Here is a 24,141-nt window from a genome sequence, read left to right on the forward strand (position 1 = left end):
TACATACTTGGTCACATTTGCATACTGTGTACATACACTTCTCTGTCTGCCTTCAAGTACTGGAGTGGTTACATGTGCTTGCCAGAGTAGTTGTGGAGTTTCTAGGGCAGGGAGGACTGCCTGTCAGCTTCCAGCTGCCTGTGGGATTTTCATTGCTCCTGCAGGCTTCAGCAGGCCAAGTCTCAGTGCAACAGCTTTGGCATGTGTGCTGCTTGGGCACTGAAGTCATTCAGACAGAAGCTTAAGCACACCAGTAGTGACTGTAGCATAAGGACTTTTCACTGTAGAAGTCACTGACCACTTTGGCAGGGGTACTGTTCTCACGCTGTGAAGTGCTCTCTGTATTGTCTAGTTCAAGGAAGTGATTTGGTTGAAAAGAACACCCTCTTCTTTGTTTTTGTTGGATTCTCCCTCATTCCCACCCAAAATTATTTCTGTTCTGGATCATTTCCATGACCCAGTTCCCTGCAAGGCCACACAAATGGGAATGAGAGCAAAGCAGGGGGGGTGACAAGCAAGCTTAAACTGGACTTGCCTTTACGCTGCATAGGATAAAGTGTGCTGCTTTGGGGCTAGAAAATTGAGGCTACTGTAGCAGAAACGGAGCATAGTATGAGTGCAACCATACTGACACAGCTGGGTTTATCCTGGAATAATAAACCTACCTGCTGCCCCTGTATGAGCTAAACAGTAAAAGCACAGTTATACTCATACAACTGCATCTGTGTTGGAGGATTTTGCCAGCATCCACTATGCTATAAATACAGATGTCTATATTTGGGACCTGACCATAGAAATGTATTTTTACCAGCTTTAATTGATTTTAGCTAGGAGCTAACTAGCTCCAGAAGAACTACATATAGCTTAACATTTCTGTCGAAAATGTACCATTTAGTAATTAATGGCTTTGGAAAGCAGCCAGAATCTTTCAATTTAATCCAGTTTAAGAAAAGAGAATCAATTAACTCTTTTTTGAATGGTAAATATCACGAAATATTTTGCGACAAATCATAGTTAAAAATAGCCCACTCTTACAAGCTGTCATGTAGGATAAATCAGTTGCATCAGGACATGATCTTTGTGATTTGTGGTCTATGCAAATAAGCGCAGGGTTGAGCTCCACATTTTGTATTCAGGCAAAGTTCCCTGTGGACTTCAATGGGAATTTTGCCTAAGCAATAACAGCAAAATTGGTCCCATGTGAAAAAAATTGATCACTGGGGAAAATGAAGAGATTTTTCTTAAAAGGCACAGGTGGCAGTTAAACATTTAACTTTAATTGGCTTTTTATGTGATTGGGGACCCCTCTACTGTTGTACCTTTAGAAGAATCCTCCTCAGCCCTCTGAGGAGCCTGTGGGATGGCTGTGGATAGTCAGTTGCTGAGAGGGATAGAGATTGTGTACTGCAGGGAAGTGAAAGGGTGCTACAGAGGGATGTGAAATAACAGAAAGAAATGCTAAGGTGAAGCTATGAGAGCTTCCTTTATTCTTCCTGTAATAGGAGGAGTAAAGTTTTACTTGTCATGGCAGCAATGTGTGTGTGAGGAGGGAGAGGTGGGGGGCAAAAGGAGCCAAATGTGGCTGAGAGGAGGAGTGACTGCGCAACTTCCATGGTTTTAACAACACTTAAGCTTTAACATGGGTGTATTTCACAGAATAACAGAATCCCAAGGGTTGAAAGGGACCTCAAAAGATCCCTCATGGGGCATGGAAGGAAGTAATTTAGGAAAAGCAGTCTCTAAGGCTCAATTTAGTACTTCAGCAGATCATGCTGAAATGGATCCTTAGGTTTTCACTTTATTTACCTTAATCACATGTGGATACTAACCAAATCTGAAAAAAGTTGCTTAAGGTCAAGGTTACGGTGAGCACTGTGCTTGGTTTTGGATGTAGTCTGCTTTCTAGCCATTCATTTTGAGTTAACCTACTGCTGTTTCAAACTATTTATTAAGTCAGATTTAAATACAAATAAAAATCTAAGTAGCTTCTTTCACCATGCACAATGCGGTACTAAAGGCATGGCACAGTGACTGCTAAGACTTAGGATGCAGCACAGGTAAGATTGACATAGAAAATTTCACTTCCTTTGCTCGTATGAGAATGATAGTGTCTATGAAGAAACGACTGATTTATCATGAAATTAAGACAGTTAGCTTGGTCCTAACAGTGGGGACTAATTATAACCAGATACCAGGTTTTGGAGTAAGAAAAAAGCCAGATGCAGCTGCTGGAAAGGTCAAGGGGTAGTAGCAAGGCCTAGGCTAAGAGATGGGGACAGAGATCAGACTGAGCAGACAGGAGGCAGGAAAAAGTAATTGAAGCTAAGGAGGTAGGATAAAGGAGAAATAAGCAAACCAAGTTTAACTTAGCTTAGTCAATGAACATGCTAATGAGCCAAAATCAGCATCTTGGTGGCCTTGTATTTGGAAGTGCAAGTAAACTGCCAACTCCTAGCTTTTCCTCCATGATGAGTCTGGCTTGCTAAGCCTTGGGTTTTGGCAAAATCTGACTGACAGGTCTTACTCAGCAGCTTTTCTCTTCCCATTCACTGAGAGGCAGAGTTTGGGTACAGGTGTGTAGGTTCAAACCATACTCCCCTTGGTTAGGTGTTAGGACTTTCCAGGTTTAAGTCTTTTGTTTCTGGTTTCAATTTCAGGAGGTTTAGCTCTTATAGAGTCTCCATTCACGGAACTCTCCATCTACGCCATGGGACTTCCTTCTCAGGAGAAGCTGATGGGTGGTACCTTTAAAGTTGTCATGGTTTAACCCCAGCTTGCAGTGAAGCCCCATGCAGCTGCTCACTCACTCCCCTCACAGGGGATGGTGGAGAGAATTGGAAGAGTAAAACTCCTAGTTGAGACAAAGACAGTTTAATAAGTAAAGCAAAAGCCATGCACACAAGCAACACAAAACAAGGAATTCCTGCACCACTTCCCATTGGCAGGCAGGCATTCAGCCATCTCCAGGAAAACAGGAGACAGTAACAGTAACTTGGGAAGGCAAAATGTCATAACTCCCAACATTGCCCTTCCTTCTGCCTGCTTTTATTGCTGAACATGACAGCTGAACATGACATCAGCTGTCCCAGCTGTATCCCCTTCCAACTTACTGTGCACCCCAAGTCTTCTCACTGGTGGGATGGTATGAGAAGCAGAAAGGCTGCTCTGCAATAACTGAAACATTCCCTGTATTATCAACAGTTTCCAGTACAAATCCAAAAAACACCCCCTGCTAGCTACTATGAAGAAAAACAACACTATCCCAGCCAAAACCAGGGCAAAAGTGAAGAAACCTGTCCTTTTTGACCCTCATAAATGTAAATAATTACATAAAGGTCCCTGCATTGAGTCAGGTGTTACCAGTTTCAGATCTGGAAACAGTAGATTTTGTTTTCTTGGCGAGCCTTCTGCTGTTTACCAATAAAGCAGAAAGTAAGTCAACAGCACTGAACTCTAATCCATTTGTCCTCAAGCTTCCCTTACTTAAGGAACTGGCAGACAGTCTTTGTGAATCACTAAGTGCTCACTTAGCATCTTAAATGAATATTCCCTTCCTCTTGAAAGCCCTATGTCTCTCTGCTGCCTGCAGTCTTCAGGCCTTGCAAATCCACTTGTCTCCCAGCCTGAAAGGGCTCAACATCCCCTTGGCAAAGCAGCCTCCTGCAGAGGTCTGACTTCTCCCATTATACAGTGTATGCTTCCAGCCTATTTACAGCATGGCCAGGCAGAGGTTGTGGTATCCCACAACTATTCTGAGTAGTTGCCAGTGTGCCTTTTCACAGCAGATTGTACCTCTTCTCTTTGCCCGTTGTGCAAACGTCAACCACAGGTCAAGTGACACCTCTTCCTGTCTTTATGTGTATTTATAATATATATGTATGTGTAGGTGTGTACATACACATAAATAAAATGGGTTCATCTGTGTGCTGTGTAATGAAGCCTAGCACAAGTACATCTGCCAGACTTCTGTGTGGTTGTAACCTCTGGGAACGATGTGGAGCAAAAGAGATGGGGACTGCAGATTGGCAGCTACTGTAAGAAATGAATGTTTCTCCACTGCTAGCTGTCTGGAAACCAGGAAGAAAAATCTAGACTTCTTCTACAGCAGAACATAGGTAGTAATTTTGTGGAGGTGCATGTATTAGTACCGGTTAGGTCTTGTAAAATTAAGGAGTGAGAGCCAGTCATGGCTTCATTATGGCTGTCATTAAACATGTTTAAAGATGATCATAGCCCTGTTCTGTAAGAAACTGGGGGGGGGGAGAACCACAATGCATGTTTTCTGAGTTTTGATCCATGCAGAAAGTCCCATGATTGATTCTGCAGGTGCTTTTTCCTGGTTAATGATAATCTGCTGTGGAGGCAGATGAGAGGGTGTGTGCTTTAACCATGAATGGAACTGCTAGCCTTGTAGAGGTCATGATATTCCCATGTGCCCTTCCCACAGTGCTACTGGAAGGAAAAATGGACATTTCTTTCCAGAGCTGATGGAGATAGGGATAGGTCCCTAGAAACCTTGGTGCAAGAACGGTAAGATGTGGAATCTGTCAAAAGGTACAACATATATAGTCTGGAAGATGATTGCATTGGAGTGAGCTCAATTACTGGGATAAACCATGTGGTGAAGACATAGCCAAGTATTTCACACTCGTGGATTTAAAATTAGTAGTCCTTTGAGTTACTCTGTAATGACTTTACAATGATATCTTTTGAAAGTAACACAGAAAGAAATCTGACTTGGCAATTTGTCTGGTTCTGGTGCATGGCTTGGGACAGAGATAAGGAAGGTCTTCAATTCTGGAAGAGTATTGGGAAGAAGAGGGTATTACGTGACAGGAATCTCCATCTGATGAAAATCTAATTTCTCAATTACTGCACAGTCACAGCTGTTCTTAAGGTATCCTTCAAGGAAGTTAATCGGAAGCAGAGCTGTGGGCTAGCCTCTGGGCTCTCTTTGTAGCTCTTAAAGCATCCTTTTGAAATGGTCTCTTGGAGATGTTACGTGGAAGCTTCACTGCCCTTCACAAACCTTCACAGGGTTGCAAGAAGTGTGCTGGGATGTGCACTACTACAGTGAGTGAGTGAGTTACTAGTGAATTTGAGGGAGGCTTTTAGGAGCAGGTTTTTTTTCAGGCTACAGTTCCAATGTTAGTATTGGTCACCATTGGAGGTCACCATGTTTTACATTGTGTCTAGGTGGCTATCCTGAGTGCTCTTGAATGGAAGGTAATTGGGATATTACAGTCAGGGGTAATAAATCTGCAGGAAGTTCTCCTGCATTATATAAGTGAGGTCTTATTTCTGTACTAGCACTGCTTTGCATGTGTACTTGCGTTACTTTGGAAGCATTTTATTCTAATTTCTGTTATTACTTTTAGAAACAAATTCAACTCTTACTGTAACATTAAAACCACTATTTTATGCCAGAGAAAAATATACTTGTAAGTTAAGAAAGGAGGAAGAATGAAATGGCACTGAACAATAGGGTAATGCATTCTATGCACACTCAGACCTCTCCCTGCTGACTGGCTTCTGCGCAGGGAGCGAATGCTTTTGCTTTGTGTCCAGACTGCAGGTTTAGAGGCGAGAAAGCAAAACTGCACATGTTCTGTGAGGAGGAACAACACCACAGATTGATCCAGCTCAGAAAGAAGGGAATGTTTTCTCCCAAACCATTATATTCACAAATTCTGGATCAGCACAAGACTGCATAGTTGCACCCTGAATGTTTTTTGGCCAAATGCTTCTTTACAGAGTGTGGGTATCGATCTAAGTAAACCAGTGTAAATGCTGCTCTGTCCAACTAGCACAGTTTTGCTCCCGAGCACTGGGAGCAGGTGGTGGGAGGTTGTTTTGATGAGGTTAGGAAGCTCCACCCCTCTTTCCCTTAGCAGCAGCTACCCTGCGTCAGCAGTAATTGTGTGCCTTGCACTGCTTTACAGTGAGGGTGAGTGCAAAAGATACATCAATATGAGGTATCAAACAGAGCTTTAGATGTTCCTTTTAAGTGGCCGCTCATTTCCTTGAGCCATAACATGGGCTAAAGGTTAACTTACACATTCTTCGTGGAAGAACAGTTTCTTTTTTTGGGAAGGGAGAAGGAGGGGGGAAGGGCGTTGTTTCATACTCTTTCCTACCTATAGACTAAATGTGATGTACAGTGCTGTTCATGCAGATTTATTTATTTTTCTCCCCCCACTGGATTACGTGCTAATCAGTCTGCGGTGCAGTGGAGCTAAAAGAGAAACTGTTGCCTAGCTATAGCTGGGCGGCTCTGCGAGCGCCCGAGACCCCGGAGCCGAGGACCGACGCCGCTGCCGCGCTCCGGCTCCCGGCGCGGCCCCGCCGCCGCCCCGCCCGCCCGCCCGATGGGCCTGGCGCGGGGGAGCGGCCGCTGTCCGAGGTGCTAGGATGCTGGCTGCGCGTGGGGCCGGGGCAGCCCGACTGTTGCGGCGGGAGAGGAGCCCCACAGCCCTGCTGGCACGCGAAGGTAGGCTTGCTCTTTGTTTGAGAATCCCTGATTAATCAAAAGCAGCATCAACTGACTAAGGCAGCTGGAGAGAGCAAGCCTGCCTGTAGTCACGGGGAGGGGGGGGGGGGGGAGAGAGAGAGAGATGATGGCACGAGCTAGACTGCCTCAGACCTTCTGTATCTAAGTGGCAATGAGAGAGCGTCTTTCCTTCTGCAAGAAGCCATTTGGATAGGATGCTTTCCATTCCTTATATTCCTTTCTTTTTGTCTCCACAGAACATATTCAAATGAGGCACCTTAGAAATCTCAGTGTTAGTGCATATGATGGTGCTGTAATCTTCTATGTTGTAAAGTGGGTAAAAATCATCCCGTTTCTCCTCTGCTGGACCTCAAAGCAGGGTGTTGTTTATACCCTCCCATTATCTGTACCCTCTCTTCTCTGAATGTGGATTTAAAGAAGCAAGCACCTGTCTTCTCTTGCCACTGCATTTTTTTTTTAGAAAGCCAAACTTTCCATGCCATTTTAATCATATGTTAAGAAGATCTTTAATGTAACACACTGACTTGTAGTGATGTCGAATTCTACGATCTGGGCAATTTTGCCAACAAGATTTAATGCACTTTAACTGAAGAAAAAACTGAGCCTAACTGCAAATCTGTTTCTTATGGTGCTGAAATATCCCTTCCGACTGCACTGAGATAACCACAGGAAAGGGCTTTTACAGGCAAAAGTCACCTTTGATTATTGCACTTAGCAGTCCCCGTGGACTTAAATTTTGGTACGTACATATTTTAATACGTTATATAAGCATGCTAATAAAATACGGTGCTAATTAGAAAGAGAAAAAATTACAAAATGAAATAATGAGTAGTCAGAATAGATAATGATGAAGTTGCATGTATTTTTAGGAGGTATTAATCAAGCCATTGCTAAACTAAAAGCTGAAGTCTGGTTTTGTGTACTTCACATGTTGATTGTGCGTGTAATAGAGACATTTTGCAGCTGAATTTTTTTGTTTGTAAAAAGCATGGTTAAATAATTAAAAACATTGTTTGCTATTTTCTGATGAATTAATTGCCCTAATTTCTAACATCTATGTTAGTTACTTAGACACATTGCACAATTAATATTTTACAGCATCTTAATGTGATGCTGGTGGCAATGAAATCTCCATTTCATTTTCTTAAGGAGGAGGAAGAAAAATACATCAGCAAGGAGCGTATTCTTTCTTCTGAGTTCAAATGCGCTCCTGTTTGCATACAGAACGTGTCTGTATATGTCTGTGTGTGGTTTTATTCTTGTTATTCGTAAGTCTTCTGCATAATATTGGGGTGATAAAATGTCATAATTGCACTTAAGTGCTGGCCATTCAGAATCTAGATTTGTAATCGTCCAGCATTGTGTAGTTAGGAAGAAGTATTATTTTCCTCAGGGGATAGAAGTGATAAAAGTGTTACTGTGTTGCAAAGTAAACAACGGCTCTTTACATTCTAGAGTCATAGAGGAGTCATTGTTAGAAAAGACCTTTCCCTTTTCAGAAGGCACTAGCAAGGGAGCCAGAATTTAAGGCTCAGGGTATTTTTTGCAGTTCTTAAAACTACACTGAGCATAACTGTCCCCTATGAAGGGTGGGACATCTGTAGAAATTGACTATTTCTTTAAACCCATGCATTCAAGGATTCTCCTTCTTGAAGGAGCTACTTTTAACCTCTTTAAGTAAAGGGCTTAGCACTACTTAGCTTCAGTGATTTCACCCAGGTGCCAGAGCTCATTCTGTGCAGTATAATGAGGACAAGGTATATAATCTGTAATCCCAGTCAAAATGCAAAGTGTATTTTGTACTTCCAAATGAGTGTAGTGGTTAATTTTCTTTAAATATCTGCATAAAAAGTTGCCAAATGATATATAGTAGGAAACTTGCATGCTATTTCAGAAGGTCTTTCCTCTTTGACATTAGAATTGAATGCATCGCTGTGTGTGAATGCAGTAATGCCAGCTCATTGTTAAGAATGAGCAGGGAATGCAACTCTAAAAAGCATGTCCTAGAAATTTGTCTCATCACACTCAACTGTTCAGGTATTTCAAAGTTCAGTTGGTATAAAGCACAGTTAAGATAAGAGACAGAGTTCTGCCAAGTAGTCTGTAGTATATTTTTCCATCACCGATTTATTTTTTTATTTTTTTTTTGGTTGCAGTGAAAGTATTCTTTGTACACCCAATACCATTAGGTCCTTATTAGTGCTGCTGTGGTCAGCGGTTTGTGAAAACTGGATATGGCTGGTCTGTCTACTTTGCTCTTATTGCCTTACAAGAAACTAAAATGCAACAGCTCAAACTCGAGGGTTGTGCAGAATCCACTGAATTTAGTGGAGGGAGTTGACAGGTAATGTGAAAGCAGATGTGTCTCAAAGAGAGGAGGCAGTATTTGGAAGGGAGATGGGCAGGACTGGAGAGTTGTGTAGACCTTTATAAATTAGGGGTTGGACTCAGGACTTTGGGCAACCCCACTTGTGTGTTTCCAGGCTCCATTCTCCTATGTTAAAATTTAAAAAGGAAAAATAATATCCCTCTCTTTGGAAGAAGGCAATCAGTGCCTTTGTCATTACTTCAAAAAGCTCCTTCAGTTTAACGTCAGCATTGCCAATTTTCAATGCAGCACAGCTGCAGCTTACGGCTGTCAAGCATGCTGTAAAGCAACTGATGTTTTGGGGATCCTCGTGAATAAGAGGGGGAACTGTGTGTCTGAATATTAATGTATAGCACTGCTTTGATACTGTGATACTGGGTCGATTATGCCTCATTTTCTGAATTCATTATTTTTGCACACTGATGTATGAAAAGGAGGTGGGTTTGGGTTTGACCAGAAATGCTGTATGTTTGACATCAAAAGCAAACAGTTAAATTAGAAGTAAGGTATGCAACAGTCTGGTGAAGCACAACGCGTCACTCCCCATAGAAATTGTATCTGAATCGATACAAAGATCTTGTATTTAGTTATGTAAATATTTCTAGGCAAACTGGTAAGGGGACTGCTTGACCTTGGAAGTAAACCAGATGCATTGGCAGGGAAGAAGAGAAAAATCTTGCTTTACTCCTCCCTTGCTGACAGCTGACTGCACAGTGCGAGCTGCTCTGTGGTCCTTTGCCAGTGTCCCTCTGATCTGGGAGTACCTGGAGGGGCCAGTGAACAGGATTGGTTGTTTTGTGTTGTGTTTTCTTCTCTTCTCTTCTCTATGAGGTTTCGCACAGTGTGAGTTTGACCTTTAAGAGCAACCTGAACATGTTGGAGCACTCCTTTGTGTCCTTGTACTCAGGTGAATTTCCAAAAATGTTCATGTTCAGTGAACACTTGCAACAAAGTTCCTCCCATCAATTTCTGGTCACTTCTCAGTGTGTTGGCTTCAGTAGCTGAAATCCAGGGCTTTTCATTCTCTCTGCTGTCTCCTACTGTTCCTTCACGATGAGGAGGGGAAGAGAAAGAAGTTGTCAAAAGAATTTCCCAAACAGAGCAACTCACAGTTACAGTTTTCTAGGACAGCTTGGTTTCAGAGAACAAAATGCACTGAAAACAATGTCATTGCAAATACGCTGGTGACTCTCTATGGTCCTTGTTACCAGCTAACAAAATACCTGGTGGCAATGTGCATGTTAAGGGGGGCCAAAATGGTGGTGCCTCACCTACACTTTATATTACTTATTTATCAACTTGCATTTGCATGTTTTTAATCAAATATAAATGTACTCAAACAGAAGCTTGTGCTTGTGTCTGCCCTGGCAGATGGTAGGAATTGCTCACTGCCTGAGTTTACCAGTCAGCAGAACCTTTGATCAAAAGTTGATCAGTGCTGTCCACACATTTTCCAAGGAGGGTGGCCAGAAAGCAATGCATGCAGCTCAATGGAGCACATGGATTGGCTATGGCCTATTGCAGTCACAAAGCGCATTTACTAAGGTAACATAGTTTCTCTGAAGTGATGTTAATACCTTTAAATAAAATAGGTCATAGTGTGCTGTACAAGGAATACTAATACTGGAAAAATGTTTACAGTAATTAGGCTTTTTGCCCCAGGTCTTTGCATTTTTATTCCCTATTTAAGTGTAGCACCCACAACTGTACAATATTAGTAAATGCAGAGAGGCTGTAAAATACCATGCAGGCAGGAAATACATGAGGTTTTAACTAGAAAATGCTTGCTACTGGTATAGAGGCTTTTCAAAGTTAGTGCCATAAATGCTGATTCAAGGTTTTGAAATATCTGACAGTCCTCCAACCCCTTCTGGGAATACTCCAAACTGAATTTGGTGTCATGAGCATCAGTAATCACGGGAGCTAAGTAGCTACAGTTGCTAAGTTCTATTGCAGGATTGGACCCCTGTTAAGACAAAGAATATATCTTGATCTATTTACTAAATGTTATGTAAATTGTTGCCATTCTGCATGACTTCAGTAAGAGAAAAAATCAGTGATAAACCAGCATATAAAGTATCTGGTCAGTGCATGCAGCAAAATAAAGGCATTTTATTCAATCTTTTTTGCAATAAGAATGACTTTATCCTCTCATATGAGAAATAACTATCATAATGAAAGGAGATGCAGCATATCTGTAAGTGTCAGCTTATTTTTGACCTCAGAAAGGGAAAAAAATGAGAAAAAAATATGCAGTATTGTCATCAAAGAGAGTGTGCAGCAGATCAAGTTGTATATGTCTTGGGGAAAAATGAATCTGAACTGCATTTATTGAAAGCCTGCTGAAGTTTTCTTCAGTATAAAACTTCATATTATATTTCAGAAGTAAAATCTGGCCCCTGGAGAAATAATGGCAAAACTGCCATGAAGGTCACTAGGGTGGGGTATCTCTGTTGTCCAGGTTTATCTGAATTTAATTCAACATGCAGAAACTAGGTTTTACTAGAAGTCCAAAATGGAAAATATAGTCAAATAACCATCTACTGGGGAAATGACCCAGACTTTAACATCAAAAAACATATATAAATACTGTATGAAGAGTGTGGAGACAGTGAAGTTAGAGCTGTTGATGCTGTTAGCATTGGTTTTAATCAGGTAGGCTTCATGCTGTAGACAGAGACTACCAGGACTATGGTATATGGACTTACTTTTCTTAATCAGAGAGGTTAGGGATTGGTCTAAAATGATGTCTGCTGAAGCATCAGTAACATTGATAGTGTCTGTTTAGCTCATTTTCAGCTTCACAATTCTCTTGTTTGCAGATATGGTGCCACTTATGGTAAATATATAGAATGGCTCAATACATATTGCAAGCCCGTGGAGTTTTAGCTACTTCCAACATGAAAGCTGTGTGAAATTGCATGCATGCACACACATTGAGCTGCTCTAAGACCTCACTTACTGGTTTTGCCCTTCTGGGATTAGTAGGAAATACCTATACCCATGCCTGAAAATACTTTTTAGATCAATTTAGTGACCCTGATCATCAGCCTTACACTCATATTCGGGCTTAGTTGATAGAAAAGGATATCTTGGAAGGCAGAAGAGGTGATAGGAGCAGACCTTTTGCATCCTCTGAATCTTCATTATTTTAACAGTCAGGTTACCACTGTACAGAAATAATTTTGATATGGAGAGCAAGGGAAACAATATTGATGTACTTTTTAAGTATTAACTGCCTGAAACCACCTGCTTGTTGTTGATTCAGGTAATCAATGGGGAAGTAAAAATTTAAAAGGTGGAAAAATATTTCTCTCCTTTTCATCCTTGCGGATGGATATAAAAGCATTTTGTTCTCATGTTCAGGGCTGTGTCTGGAGGCCCAGGGTGGATTGATAGAGTATAAGAGATTTTAATTTATTTATTTTTTTTTATTTTAATCATTGCCTGGCCTGGTCAGAATTTTGCTTGTCTAACAGTGTAATAAAGATTAGAAATGTGGCAGTATACTAGGAAACAGAGGAAAGATTTTTCTTGCTGATTATGCAGGGACTCTGCCCTAAAATCTGTGTGCAGACAGATACTTATTGACTATTCAGTAAGATCACTTCTAGTTGCAGTACTGGCATGGTTCTCGGGCAAATTCCGAGAAGTCACACCATCCTTCTTCAGGGAAAGGAAGGATGCTCTAGTAGTGAAAAAGCTAAACCTGCCTTTGAGAGCTGAGCTCAGCTGCCAGGTCACTCAGTTATGCTCTGCATTGACTTTGTAAGATGAGGACCCCGCTCACAGGCCTGTGTGAGGATGGTGTCACTTAGGATCATATGTCTCAGGACTTTACAGTAATCAGTATTTAAAATAAGATGGTACAATTCTGTTTTCTTAAAGTTCTGTTTTACTTGTTTTATAAGTAGCCAATGCAGTTGTACAGAATTTTGCTAGCTATGTTTCTTGAAATTATACCTCACATTTAGTCACCTGTCATATTTACCCATGTCTAGACACCAGAGTTCAATTCCCAGGGTGTCTGCTGCTGAGTGGAAAACCTTTGGGGCGTTTCTGAGAGCTTTTAGGCTGCCTGCCATGGAGCCAGGAGTGACCAGGATCTAAATGTGTCTGTGTCCAAGTGTCTGTAATACCTGTGGAAGAAATATAGAAGGCTAGAGAATTCGGGGCCATTAGAGTTCTGAAGATCCCAGCTTAGCTGGGAATTCTCATCTGTTGTTTGAGCTTCAATAACTGTGTCGGGCAACAGATGACCAGGACATAGGGGTTCCTATCTGTATTACTAAGAAACACAGGAAACTATTTCACAACATTTCTTTCTGGATTTTGAACCTGAAAAAAATTTTGAACTTTTTTGTTCCAAACCATGGAACAGTATTTTCCACCTGAACTTTAGAACATCCTGGATAATAGGGGTTTTGTCTAGTGATGTGCTCTGGTGCAGCTTTATCTAAACTGCAAAAAGGACTTGCTATCCTGGGATGTAAGCCTTTTTAGTCCAATTCAAACCGAGATCCAGGGTGATTGGTGGTGTTGTAACTGAAGGGTATTAAAAAAAGGCAAGGGGTGAGAGAAAATCTTTTTGTTTGGAATTTGAGCAATGTATATGGCTGGATCTGCATTGCTTGCAAAAAAGGGACTTTTGGGTCTTATCTCCTTTTGTCTCGAGTAATGTTGTTCTGTGCTCTGAATTGCTTTGTTTATTATCTTTAGCCAGGAGAAAGTCTAAAAATTTGTCTCTTACAGAGATGTTAATTGCAATTGATACAATCTCGCTGTCATAAACCATAAGCTATTTTCCTACTGATTAAGGTATTCTGTGTTTTTCAACCTGCAGGAAACGTTGCTTTCCTTTGTTCATTATCTCCTGCAAGATGATGAGTTCTAATCAGGAGGAGGTCACTTTGGGAGCTTTTCTCCAGTATATTGAAGATATGGGGATGAAGGCCTATGATGGCTTGGTTATACAGAATGCATCAGACATTGCTCGAGAGAATGATCGCATGAGGAATGAGACAAACCTGGCTTACTTGAAAGAAAAGAGTGAAAAACGCCGAAAACAAGAAGAAGCAATAAAACGGTAAATATTTTGATAAAAAGACGAGTGGTGTGGCAGAGTGAATGCATGGTGAAGGGCTTGCTCTCAGATATGGTAAATATGTGTAGACCTGTTGATTTCAAATCAGCTTGCTTGTAAAAGCAGCACAGAGCATTGGCTCATGTTAGGCTACTAATTGCATATGCTTTATATGATACTGAATGGTTCTGCCTCCCTTAGTGGAAGAGAGTGTTCCCATCCAAATATATTCAGTTAGAGCATGTATGGCATCTTCAGGAGCTGTGGTTCAAACAAACAAAAAGTTTTGGTGTTTGGAACAGGATGTGTAAATCTAGTGGAAAACAGGTCCTCATCCACTTGGCCCTTTCAGAAGCTTTCAGATGAACAGTTGTGTACTGTGTGCCAAGATGAGCTCTTGCAAGACAGGGACAGCCTCATAGGCCAAGATAGACTCTCCTTGAGTTGATGCTTCAAATTTAATAATTTTTCAAATTGCTGTCTGATGTTTAAAAAAAAAAAAAAATCTGTTATTTATGTTTTTCTCACCATTCTGCCTTCTCTGAAGTCAGTAAAAATACTGCAACCATTTAAAGGAAAATGGATCAAGCCCCTGATGGGCAGAACCCTATAATGGCTCTTGAACAATTCCATTGATTTTAATTGAAAGTTAATGAGAGGAGCACTCATATGACCTGGCTTCTTGTGCCAATGGATAACAATGAAATCTCTGCAGCCTCTCAGAGAAGAAAAGAAGGTTGAATGGGATAAATATAAATATTTATTCTACACACATTTGCATATGTTAAAATATATTTTCTTGAGGGGAGGTACAAATTGTCTAATACAGGTTAATCTTCCATCTGAATGCTAAGCTTTTGTATGTTTATACATGGCTGGCTTGGGCGCAAACTGGTAAGAGGTCCTTTGATTTGTTTGACCCCAGCATGAATCTTCTGTATTTCTCTTTAAGGGATTAAATTTAATGCCTTGTCTTGGCTGCTGTACATCCAGGTATAACAGACATGTTGTGCTGTAAATGTTCCAACAACAGCTCTGTACTCTGGTAATTTTGATGGAATGTGAAAAGGAAAAAGAGCAGAACATAGTTTGTCACAGGAGGGAGAAGCAGCAACATAAAACAAAATTATGGCTGCTTTATGTTGCAGGAAGTAGATCTTTTTGGATTGTCACTAATTGGTATCTGTGTGTGTGTGTGTGTGTTTGTATGTAAGAATAATGTGAAATGTAGGTGAATAGTGAGAACCCATGCAATGTGTATTGTGGTACCTTCTGGACTATTTATTTTCTTGTCAGCTGAGCTTTTGGGTGATCTTTAGGGGGATTCAAACTATTGGGGTGTCAAAGGCATAGGCTGCTTGTAGCAGAAGGTATTCTATGCATAGCTTCATGAGACAAAATATTTTTCCTTGCAGTAGATTAATGCAAGAGGGTTTAGGGTTTCCTTTTTATTTATCTGTGCTGGATACACATTAGGTTTCATTCTTGCAATCTTTATTTAGAGGTCATCTCTTTCTTTTGATTACTGAAGAGCAACATAAAATGCAACATTTCCAAGAAGAAAAAGGTAGGGAGACCTACCTCAAAATATTTCTTAATACGACAGAGAGGGAAGTTAAGTTCTAGTTATTTTAAGCAGAGCGAGTATGTGAATCTGTGTCACGTGTTAAGTGAGAGCATACAAAAGTGCTAGTCAATAAATTGCTGTTTTAAAGTAGTGAGATGAAGAGTACTTTCTCATCTTACATTGCTGGCTCTTACTGAGGGAAAAAAAAAATTGCAAATATTTTGTATTTATTGAAACTTAACTATTACATTAATTTACAACTGGTTTAAAAAATATATTCCCCAGTCCTTGTGATAATTTCTTCCTTTGATGATAAACTGTGTTAAACTGTCAATGGATACAGATGTATTTAGAATACAGCCGTCAGAGTTGACAGCTAATAAGGCTGTGCTCTGGCTGACCTGTTTGCATGCACTTTTCTATGTGTGACCATAAAGGTCACTAAGCGTCAGAACAGGTTTCTTGGGCAGAGAGTAAGTTGTGTGCCTATCATCTGGTTCCTGAGGCTTCTCTACCTAATTTGAATGGCGGTAATAGTATTTCCTTCCTTGTGGTTGGTTTGTATGGTTTTATTTATTGATCTTGGTAAAATGATTTTATGAAGAGCTCTGAATAAGTGCAGATGATTTAGGGCTGAGCCAAACCATGTAATTCTTGCTCATGCTAAACTGAGGCCACTGAAAACAGATCTGTAGTGCTCACATTCAGTCAGAAGACACAAGGAAGATTACCAGCAATATAGTGAGTCTATCAGAGAAACAGCATGTATATGTGTGTGGATTGGAGGCATCAACGTTTCTTGAATATAGTACTCTTCTGTGGGAAACCATGTTTATGGTGGTCTCCTCTACTCTCTCCCCACTTGGCTTATCTCAGTAACATTGAGGGAGTAAATCATATCTATCTGATGAAACACCTTAGGAAATCCTGTCTTCAAGTTTCTTTTTCCATCTGTTTGCTGCGTAAACTTAGAGAGGGAAAATGAGCTATTTGTAGTCCATACTTCGTAAGGGAAACTAAAAGCAGTGGCAGACCAAGGGAGAACATTGATTCGACTAAAGGAACCATGATGTCTGAAATCACTTAGGCTGAAGGCAGTTGAGTCGGCTCCCTGTAGTAACCTCCAGAGATTCATCCAATACCACGGTGTCTATTGAAACATAGCAGTCAGAAAAGGTAAAGTAGAATTACTGATTCCTTCTTTTTTCTGTACTATATTCCTTACGTCTTTACCTTATCTTGGTGGGAATTTTTATTATGCCTGATTCCTAATAGTGTGGCCTAGATAGCAAGTGGTGCACATGTGCAGTGTGGTAACAGTGCTACCAGTCTGGAGAATACTGACAGCTGAAAACAATCTCCTTAGCAACAAGGGAGTCATCCCCTGTGATTAACTGCAGGTAGATTTTGAGCAGAAGAGGGGGTTTCAGCAAACACTCTCCTTTTGCTTATGGGAATCAAAAGAAGGCAGCTATAAGTCTTTGGCACCTACCAAAAATTACCTAATAGTCTGTTTATTTAATTTTTCAAGAAGCTATTCAATTTCAGTGTTCAGATGGTCTCTTTTATAAGAAGGCTGATCATGTATATTAACAACATAATAATGAGTAATTTATTATCTAATAAAGTGGTGGTATTCACACACAACAGTATTTGGAAGCAGCTGTTATTTACCTAAATCATCTCATAACCATGCTGAATGACTTAAAAGTTCATTGAAATGCATTAGTCTGAGCAGTTTGGAAACAAGATCTGATGAATGACCTAAAAAGAAAAGCTGTTTGATTGTACATTTTGCCTTCCTAAGGATAAGTTGCCTGTGTTCCTTCAGCAGCACTGATGTACCTTCCATGTGATTGCTGCCTCATCATGTGTGGTTCTGATAGGTTAATTGTGGGGAAAAAATGTATGGATCTATGGTACATTGCAGGGAATAAACGCATCATATTGGATTGAGGGGGAGGAAAAAGGCAACTAGTCTTTGTCTGATCTTGCTGGGCTGAGTCAGCTGATCTGATCTGAATTTCTGACCTAATTTTAGTGTGGTATTTAGCGATCATGCAGAGAAAATAAGGTTAATGTGCTGATCAGTAGCTGAGATTAAGCCACAAAAAAAGTATGTTAGTATATGTATTTTGGACCTAATTTTTAGACCTTTTTACTTCCATCTTTTTTTTGTCTGGTCTCACTACTTGATCATTGTCTGTTTATGAGGCTGTGTCCAGACCAAGCGAACATACTGGCATATTGCCCACAGAGCTTATAAATTGCAAATACGGTTATGAAGCGGTATCATTTTCACTGGCAATAGAGTTGCAATACTGTGAGATGTACATTTGCTATGATACAGTATCTGCCATAGGCAGCAGTTTCTGGGAACAGAAGGTAGATTTGCCTCAGCTGTTACAGGTGCCAAGGAAAAGGTGAGTATTTTGAGTTTATATCAGGCAGCTGTTAGAATGAGCAGTTGCTTTCTGACTCATCCTTAATTGAAATGTATATATTTAGGTACTTTTCATCTGTTATACACGGTCTTGTGTGGATGCTTCACCAGTGCTTTAATTGTATAAATACAAAATCTTGGTAAGAAACAAGTAATGAACCCTACACCTCCTCTGAAGGCTAAGATGTTGCATTAATCATAGGGAGTGGCTGGGGTTGTACACTTTGGTTAGGAGGTGTATGCTTTCAGAGTTCTGGCTTCTAGTCTTTAGGTGTCTTTCAAGCTGCTGTTTCTGTCAGGGAAGTTGTCATTTTGATTTGTAACGCTATGAAGATGTGACTGCTCTGGTGTAAAGCCGATGGTGTTAGTGGGCATGAATTTTTTTCTGCCAGATCATGGACTTGGCCATGAAAATATTTATTTCTACTTCTAATGATTTCCCTTATTTGTAGCTCATTCTCAGTACCTAAATGGTTCTGTGGAAAGCCTTGTTTCTACTTGTTGAAGGAAGTATCCAGACAGATGCTGTCAAGAGGAGGAGCTTTTAGGAGCACTCTCCTGAGCTAAAGCTAACAGAAATGGGCCAGCCAGTCAGTGGGAGAGTTAAGCTCTTGTAATAAAGAAGGAATTGTAATGAACAGCTGTCATCCTGACCTCTCCTTTCTTTGGAAAATCAAATACTGAAGACTAACCCATTGGCAAATGTAAGATCCTATTTTTCTCTTTCCTTTTTGTTTATTTATTTAATTTTTAAGGTTGTGAAAGTAATCTAAATCAGATTTTATCTGTCTGTAGTTTTCTGTAATTCCTGTCCTTAGGTTCATTCATGAACAAGACAAAAGTTATATGTCCATCAGCTAACAGTTAAGTGTTATCAAGTTTGGGTGACAGCAAGCAAATATGAAAAGATTTCTAGGCATGGGATTGTTCACTGCTAAAATCTCTGTTTAGCTGAGAAAACGTGTGTAATGTTAGAGTATATGGACATGCTGAGGAATTTCTACGAAGAGATTTCAGCCAGAATAAAAAGTAACCTAAGTAAAAGAATTTCATTATCAACTTACTGTTTATAATAATATCTCTAGATCAGAAAAATAGGTGAAAGAATGTTTCAAGTACTGTTTCTTCTTTTTCTGAACATTTGTCTGTAGTTGAGATTTTGCGTAGTGAACTTCAGATTTCTAAATTTGCAGGAATATTTGTGCTTGCGAGATTATAATTTGCTTATAGCCAGACCTCAAGAAAAAGGTGAAGGAAGCGCAATAAATATTTTGGATCATGGCAAGGTGCTCAGTTGAGATATCTGCAAGCGCAGACTCGAGATGTTACAACATACAAGCTTGTGAACCTATTGTTATTGGCTCGGTGTGTCACTATGGGCTTTTCATTGGGGTGTTTTTGTGATTTTGTTTCTTGTTTTTTCCAAATCTGAGTTCACTCAGTGAATGTGATTTTTGGATATTAGGTCAGTGGTATGTGCTCCTTTAATCAAAGGGTGTTTGTTACAAGGAAGTTTAACTGTGGCATTGATTGTTTTCTTTATCTTCCTCCTGGACATGCTGCATACTCATTTCATCCTAGATTAAATTATTGCTGTGATACCATCTTTTTAGTAGAAGTGACTGATGAGGTATGATAGAGACTAATCTTAGTATGATTTCAAAACCTTTTTCTCATGAAAATATCATAGGGTCTCTTTTGAAGTTGTGTTGATGTAGAAAGAGTAGCGTTGATGGCTTTTTTTCATCAAGAGTGAGTAAAATGGTTGTGCAGTCAGTGACCTCCAAATGTATTTTTGTTGCATTTATAAGTAAACAGATGTGATGATCTAGCCAACAAATCCTCCCTTCCAAATGCTCGTATCCATATGGCCGCCTGTATTATTGCCACACAAAGTAAACAACAGACACAATGCAAACTATATTATATTGCTGTTGCTGTTATTCTGAGAAGTTTTATTTTTGGACCGTCATACAACAAATGTCATTTAAAATTTAACCATAGAGTCTGATAGCCTGCTTGGTAATCCTGGAATCTAAGGAAATAAAGTAGAAATAATTGTCAGTTTGGTATTTTGGTATCTAAATCTTGATGTTATTTTCAATAAGTCTTCCAGGTTCTTAGGGCTCCTGACTACAATTTCTACTTTTCTGTGAGGAAATTATATGTTATATGATCCCCTCCTCTTCATCATTCCACAGATTTCTCAGATGTATACTAGTGCACTATGTAAGTGGGTGCATTTTTTCTCAGGATTCATTTGCTATATTTAAAAGCATAATCAGAAGTGTGGGGCCATAGGGAGCCCGGAGGACTTCTAAAGGGGTCACAGACCCCTTTTCTTCTACTTGTTAAAATCCAGTGTCAGTGGCTCCATGCTGTTGGTATTCACAGGCTCTGTGACCACCTGTGTAAATGGAACTGGCCTTGCTCCAATTCCATTCCTACAGGCTCGTGCCTCCTCGGCAGACTGAGTCATTCCGGAGGAGGTCTGTTGTACCACTGGGAGACAGTCCATGGCATACCATTGCTGAGAGATGCTGGGGGATATATGGATCTTAACATCTGACTTTTAATCAGTCGTTTCCAGAGGGGAGATTTAGATTAAACATTAGGAAAATTATATCATTCTTCAATATGAGGGTGGTGAGACACTGGAACTAGTTACCCAGAGAATTTTTGGATGTACCATCCCTAGAAGTGTTCAAGGCCAGGCTGGATGAGGCCTTGAGCAACCTGGTCTAGTGGAAGGTGTCCCTGCCTGTGGCAGAGGGGTTGGACCTAGATGATCTTTAAGATCTCTTCCAGCCCAAACCATTCTGTGATTCCAGTTGTATTTCTATTTTTTTTCTCACTCTGTTACCCTTTAACTATAGGATGTGGGATTGTAACCAGAAAGCCCCTCTTGCGAAGACAGAGATGCATTTATTGCTATGGTGAAGTAGGTATTTTGCACAACCCTCTAGGGTTCTGGTGGTGCTGCTATTCCTAGTTAAAGGTTTGTATTTGTTTGGAAAGTATATTATGAAATTGTATAGAGTAGAGCAGAAATAAATAGACTGTTATTGTGAGGACTTGTCCTGGGTTTAAACCATGACAGGACTGAATAAAAGAAAAAAAAGGACTGGGTAAAGAAAAGGAAGACTGTTTTCTCAAGCGTGCCCAGATTGAGTATAACTCATCTAGGATGGACTCCATTAATGGAGAAACATTCGTTAAAACTGCACAATTAATATGCCATGTAATGTTAATGTAAAGTCTAGCCCAGGACTTCTGGCAAAATTGATCTGTCCTGGTTCAAGGCTTCCAGTAACAAAAAAGCACTCCATGCTGAAGTTCACTGGCACCTGACAACTGTTGTAACTGCCTGTGACCTGAATTAAGAATTCATGTTACAACCTGAAGGACAGATACCTGTACAGAAGGCATGCTGAAAGTAGTCTCATTGCCCATAAGTAGCAAAATTGCAGCTAGCCACACTCCTAGATGTGCACACATGCATGTTCAGCCACATGCACTTTGGAAATTCTGCCCAAGTAATAAACACTGGGAACAAGCATCACCAGTCTGAGAAGCCAGCAGAACTAAAGGCCTGTGCTAGCGTTAGAATAGTATGAGTGAATCTTTCTGAGCCTTCAGGAAAACCCATTGTTTAACAATACCTGTTCATAAAGCTGAAGAAAAACAAACATGTTCTTTGAGCGAAACAGCTCAGTGCATTGTTCTTTGTGGGAGTGTAAATCATAGCTGCTTTGGCTGGTTTTAATAATAGTAAAGGTTACTTAATGCCCCACCCAGCTGGCAGGCATTTGTTCCCTTTGCATGTTCTCAGCATCCTTCTGGCAGGCTGCGCATGCTTCTCTATTTTTATTTATTTTCCTCCACAGGAAAGCACAAATATAGTATGGTGCTTGATTATTTAATTGGGATGTTTATTTTCTTAAAGAAGAGTCTGCTCCTGGCTATATCCCTGAAATCAGAGAGCCTCAGTACAGACCACCTCTGCAGCAGAAGCATCTGGTGATGGGCATCTTGTTGCCGAGTTACACTACATCAGTGGCTAAAATTTGTATGGAAACAGGAATGTGCATGTTCACTGATTAGATTTTTATGCAATTGGATTAAGATGGGGAGTAAGGAGAGATTAGAGAAGAAATGGATTGCAGAGACATTACTAGCTGTAGGTTTTGTAGTTAATTTGAGTTTCCTTTTATTTTTGCTCCTGGCTTTCCACTCTAATTTGACTTGCAATCCTAAGTGAAGTCAGTTTAAAAAGAAATATATATAAAACCAAACAAACCCCCAACAAAACAATCAAAAAAAGCCCCCACCCTGTGGTGTGTGTTCTCTGCAAAGGGCCTTCATCAACAACACAGAGCCAGCAGCCATCTACTGTGCTGAGAGGCCGTGGTGGAGCTGGTGTGGGGGTGACACTACTCAGGCCCCAGGGAGCACTGCACTGCTGGCGATTGGCAGTGCTGATGCTGCAGCTCCCCATACGAGCTGATAGGAGCCTTTGAATGAGCAAAGGGAGCTGGTTTGGTCCCACAGAAAGCAGTCAGAAGTGCAATTGGTTTTTATTTTATGTTTTATTGCACAGCACCCAAGGACCCTAAATGGAAATTGGATTCCTGCGAAACACTAACCCAGTGCACGCAAACAGCACAAAGACAGCTCACAGTGTGAGTTGAAATTGTACCCAACAGGTGATTAAAGGGACAGCTGAAGAGTTAGGGGACTGCTCATTTCCTTCCCTATATTAGTATGGCAAAGAGTAAGCTGGAGTGTATCCCCAGTGGTTGAGATGAATACATCCAGCAGTACTCTGAAAGCTAGAGAGAAACAAACGCTTCCAATAGACTCTGGCAGATGCTTCTGGAACGTGTCAAGATTGAGAAGGCCGCAGCCAGCTAAATCCCTGCCAACAAGCATGTTACTTGACAAAACTGTAACATTTTAAAAGATCAAAAATGAGAGTAACTGTAGGGTTTACCATAAATTAATAAGATTTACTGGAGTTTAATCTATTTCTCCTTTTGGTGGATTATATAGGGCGTATCTCACCAGTAGATCTCTGCTAGCTGAGGGCACTTTAGTTATTAGTTGAGATCACATGTTAGGAGCCATTAAGTGAATTGCTTTGTACAGCCTTTCCCTGAATGCCAGGGCAAATGCAGTATTTCATACCCTTAGCTAATTTCATGCTGTAATTTAATTTCTGAAACATACTTTTAATTGAATCTTTAAAGACAAAAGGAAGCTGCTGAGTCCTTTAGTATTGCAAAAGAGATTGTTTAAAAATGTAGCCCATCTAGAGAATAATCTCCCATAATTAAACTTAAAGTTTGTTTTTCTTCTCTGCATGCAGCTATGGTGAAGCAAATGCCTGCTGTCTGCAGAAAACTCAGGGCTGAAAGAGAGGTATTGAGGCACATGAGAAGTTATTTATCTTATGCTCAGCTTTGTAACTCTGACATGAGGCAGTCCTGCAGCCCTCCACATCATGCAAGTCTGAATGAGTAAACAAAGAAAGGCTAATTAAAAAATTAGTCTGCTAACACCAAAATCACATTAGTAGGAGCTCTTGAGCAGTGACCTCATTTTTCTAACTTTTGGTAATGAGATGAACTTGAGAGAGGTGTCAGCAATTTTGTCATAAACAAAACCAAGTAGCACAACAAAACCGGTTGTTTGCATCTTGAAGCTGCAGCCATGATTTTTGTGGTTTGATTTTGATACTCATCTTCCATAAGCAGAGAGATTCAAAGCAGTTTCACTAAAAAATCCATATAATCCGTTATGCAATTTTGTTATGGGAGAAACATCTTGATTGGATCAGTAATGATGCAGGTCTTCAATTTTATGGGCATCCGATTAAAAATAATAACAGTCAACATTAAATGCACTCTAATGGAGAGGAAATCCTGGAGCATCACTTTGTGTTTTAGTATTCTGATTCCTTTAAATCAGCAAGAGATTTGCAATGGAGATTTTCCCTTTTATTGCTATTGGAGAAAAACCTATGATACACAATAGAAGTGAGATGTGTATAGGGACATGAAGAATTTAAGTGGAGTAAGAAGCATAAGATTAAAAAAGAGAAGGATCTAAAATTAACCCATGAAGCCCCAGCACAGTATCTTCTAATAAAGGGAAAGAACAAAAGCAA

At 40.3% G+C, this 24,141-nt stretch overlaps 1 protein-coding gene across 3 annotated transcripts in view; it reads left to right on the plus strand.

Annotated features, from left to right (window-relative positions):
• The first annotated feature begins 5,892 nt into the window (after positions 1-5,892).
• Positions 5,893-24,141, plus strand: part of NYAP2 (neuronal tyrosine-phosphorylated phosphoinositide-3-kinase adaptor 2) — a 140,615-nt gene continuing 122,366 nt past the window's right edge. Inside the window, exons 1-3 of one of the 3 annotated variants that reach the window (XM_057417145.1) lie at positions 5,893-6,490; positions 6,748-7,250; positions 13,723-13,965. In XM_057417145.1, the coding sequence (XP_057273128.1) occupies positions 13,760-13,965 (206 nt within the window). In that variant the 5' untranslated portion in view covers positions 5,893-6,490; positions 6,748-7,250; positions 13,723-13,759. Of the gene's footprint in view, positions 6,491-6,747; positions 7,251-13,722; positions 13,966-18,550; positions 18,677-24,141 lie in introns of those variants that run through there. The other 2 variants (XM_057417146.1, XM_057417147.1) reach the window with 2 other exon arrangements.

The sequence above is a fragment of the Pezoporus wallicus genome, unplaced genomic scaffold (genome assembly GCF_028554395.1).
Source record: "Pezoporus wallicus isolate ANWC-B61680 ecotype Strahan unplaced genomic scaffold, APGP_CSIRO_Pwel_v1 contig_360, whole genome shotgun sequence".
Classification (NCBI taxonomy): domain Eukaryota; kingdom Metazoa; phylum Chordata; class Aves; order Psittaciformes; family Psittacidae; genus Pezoporus; species Pezoporus wallicus.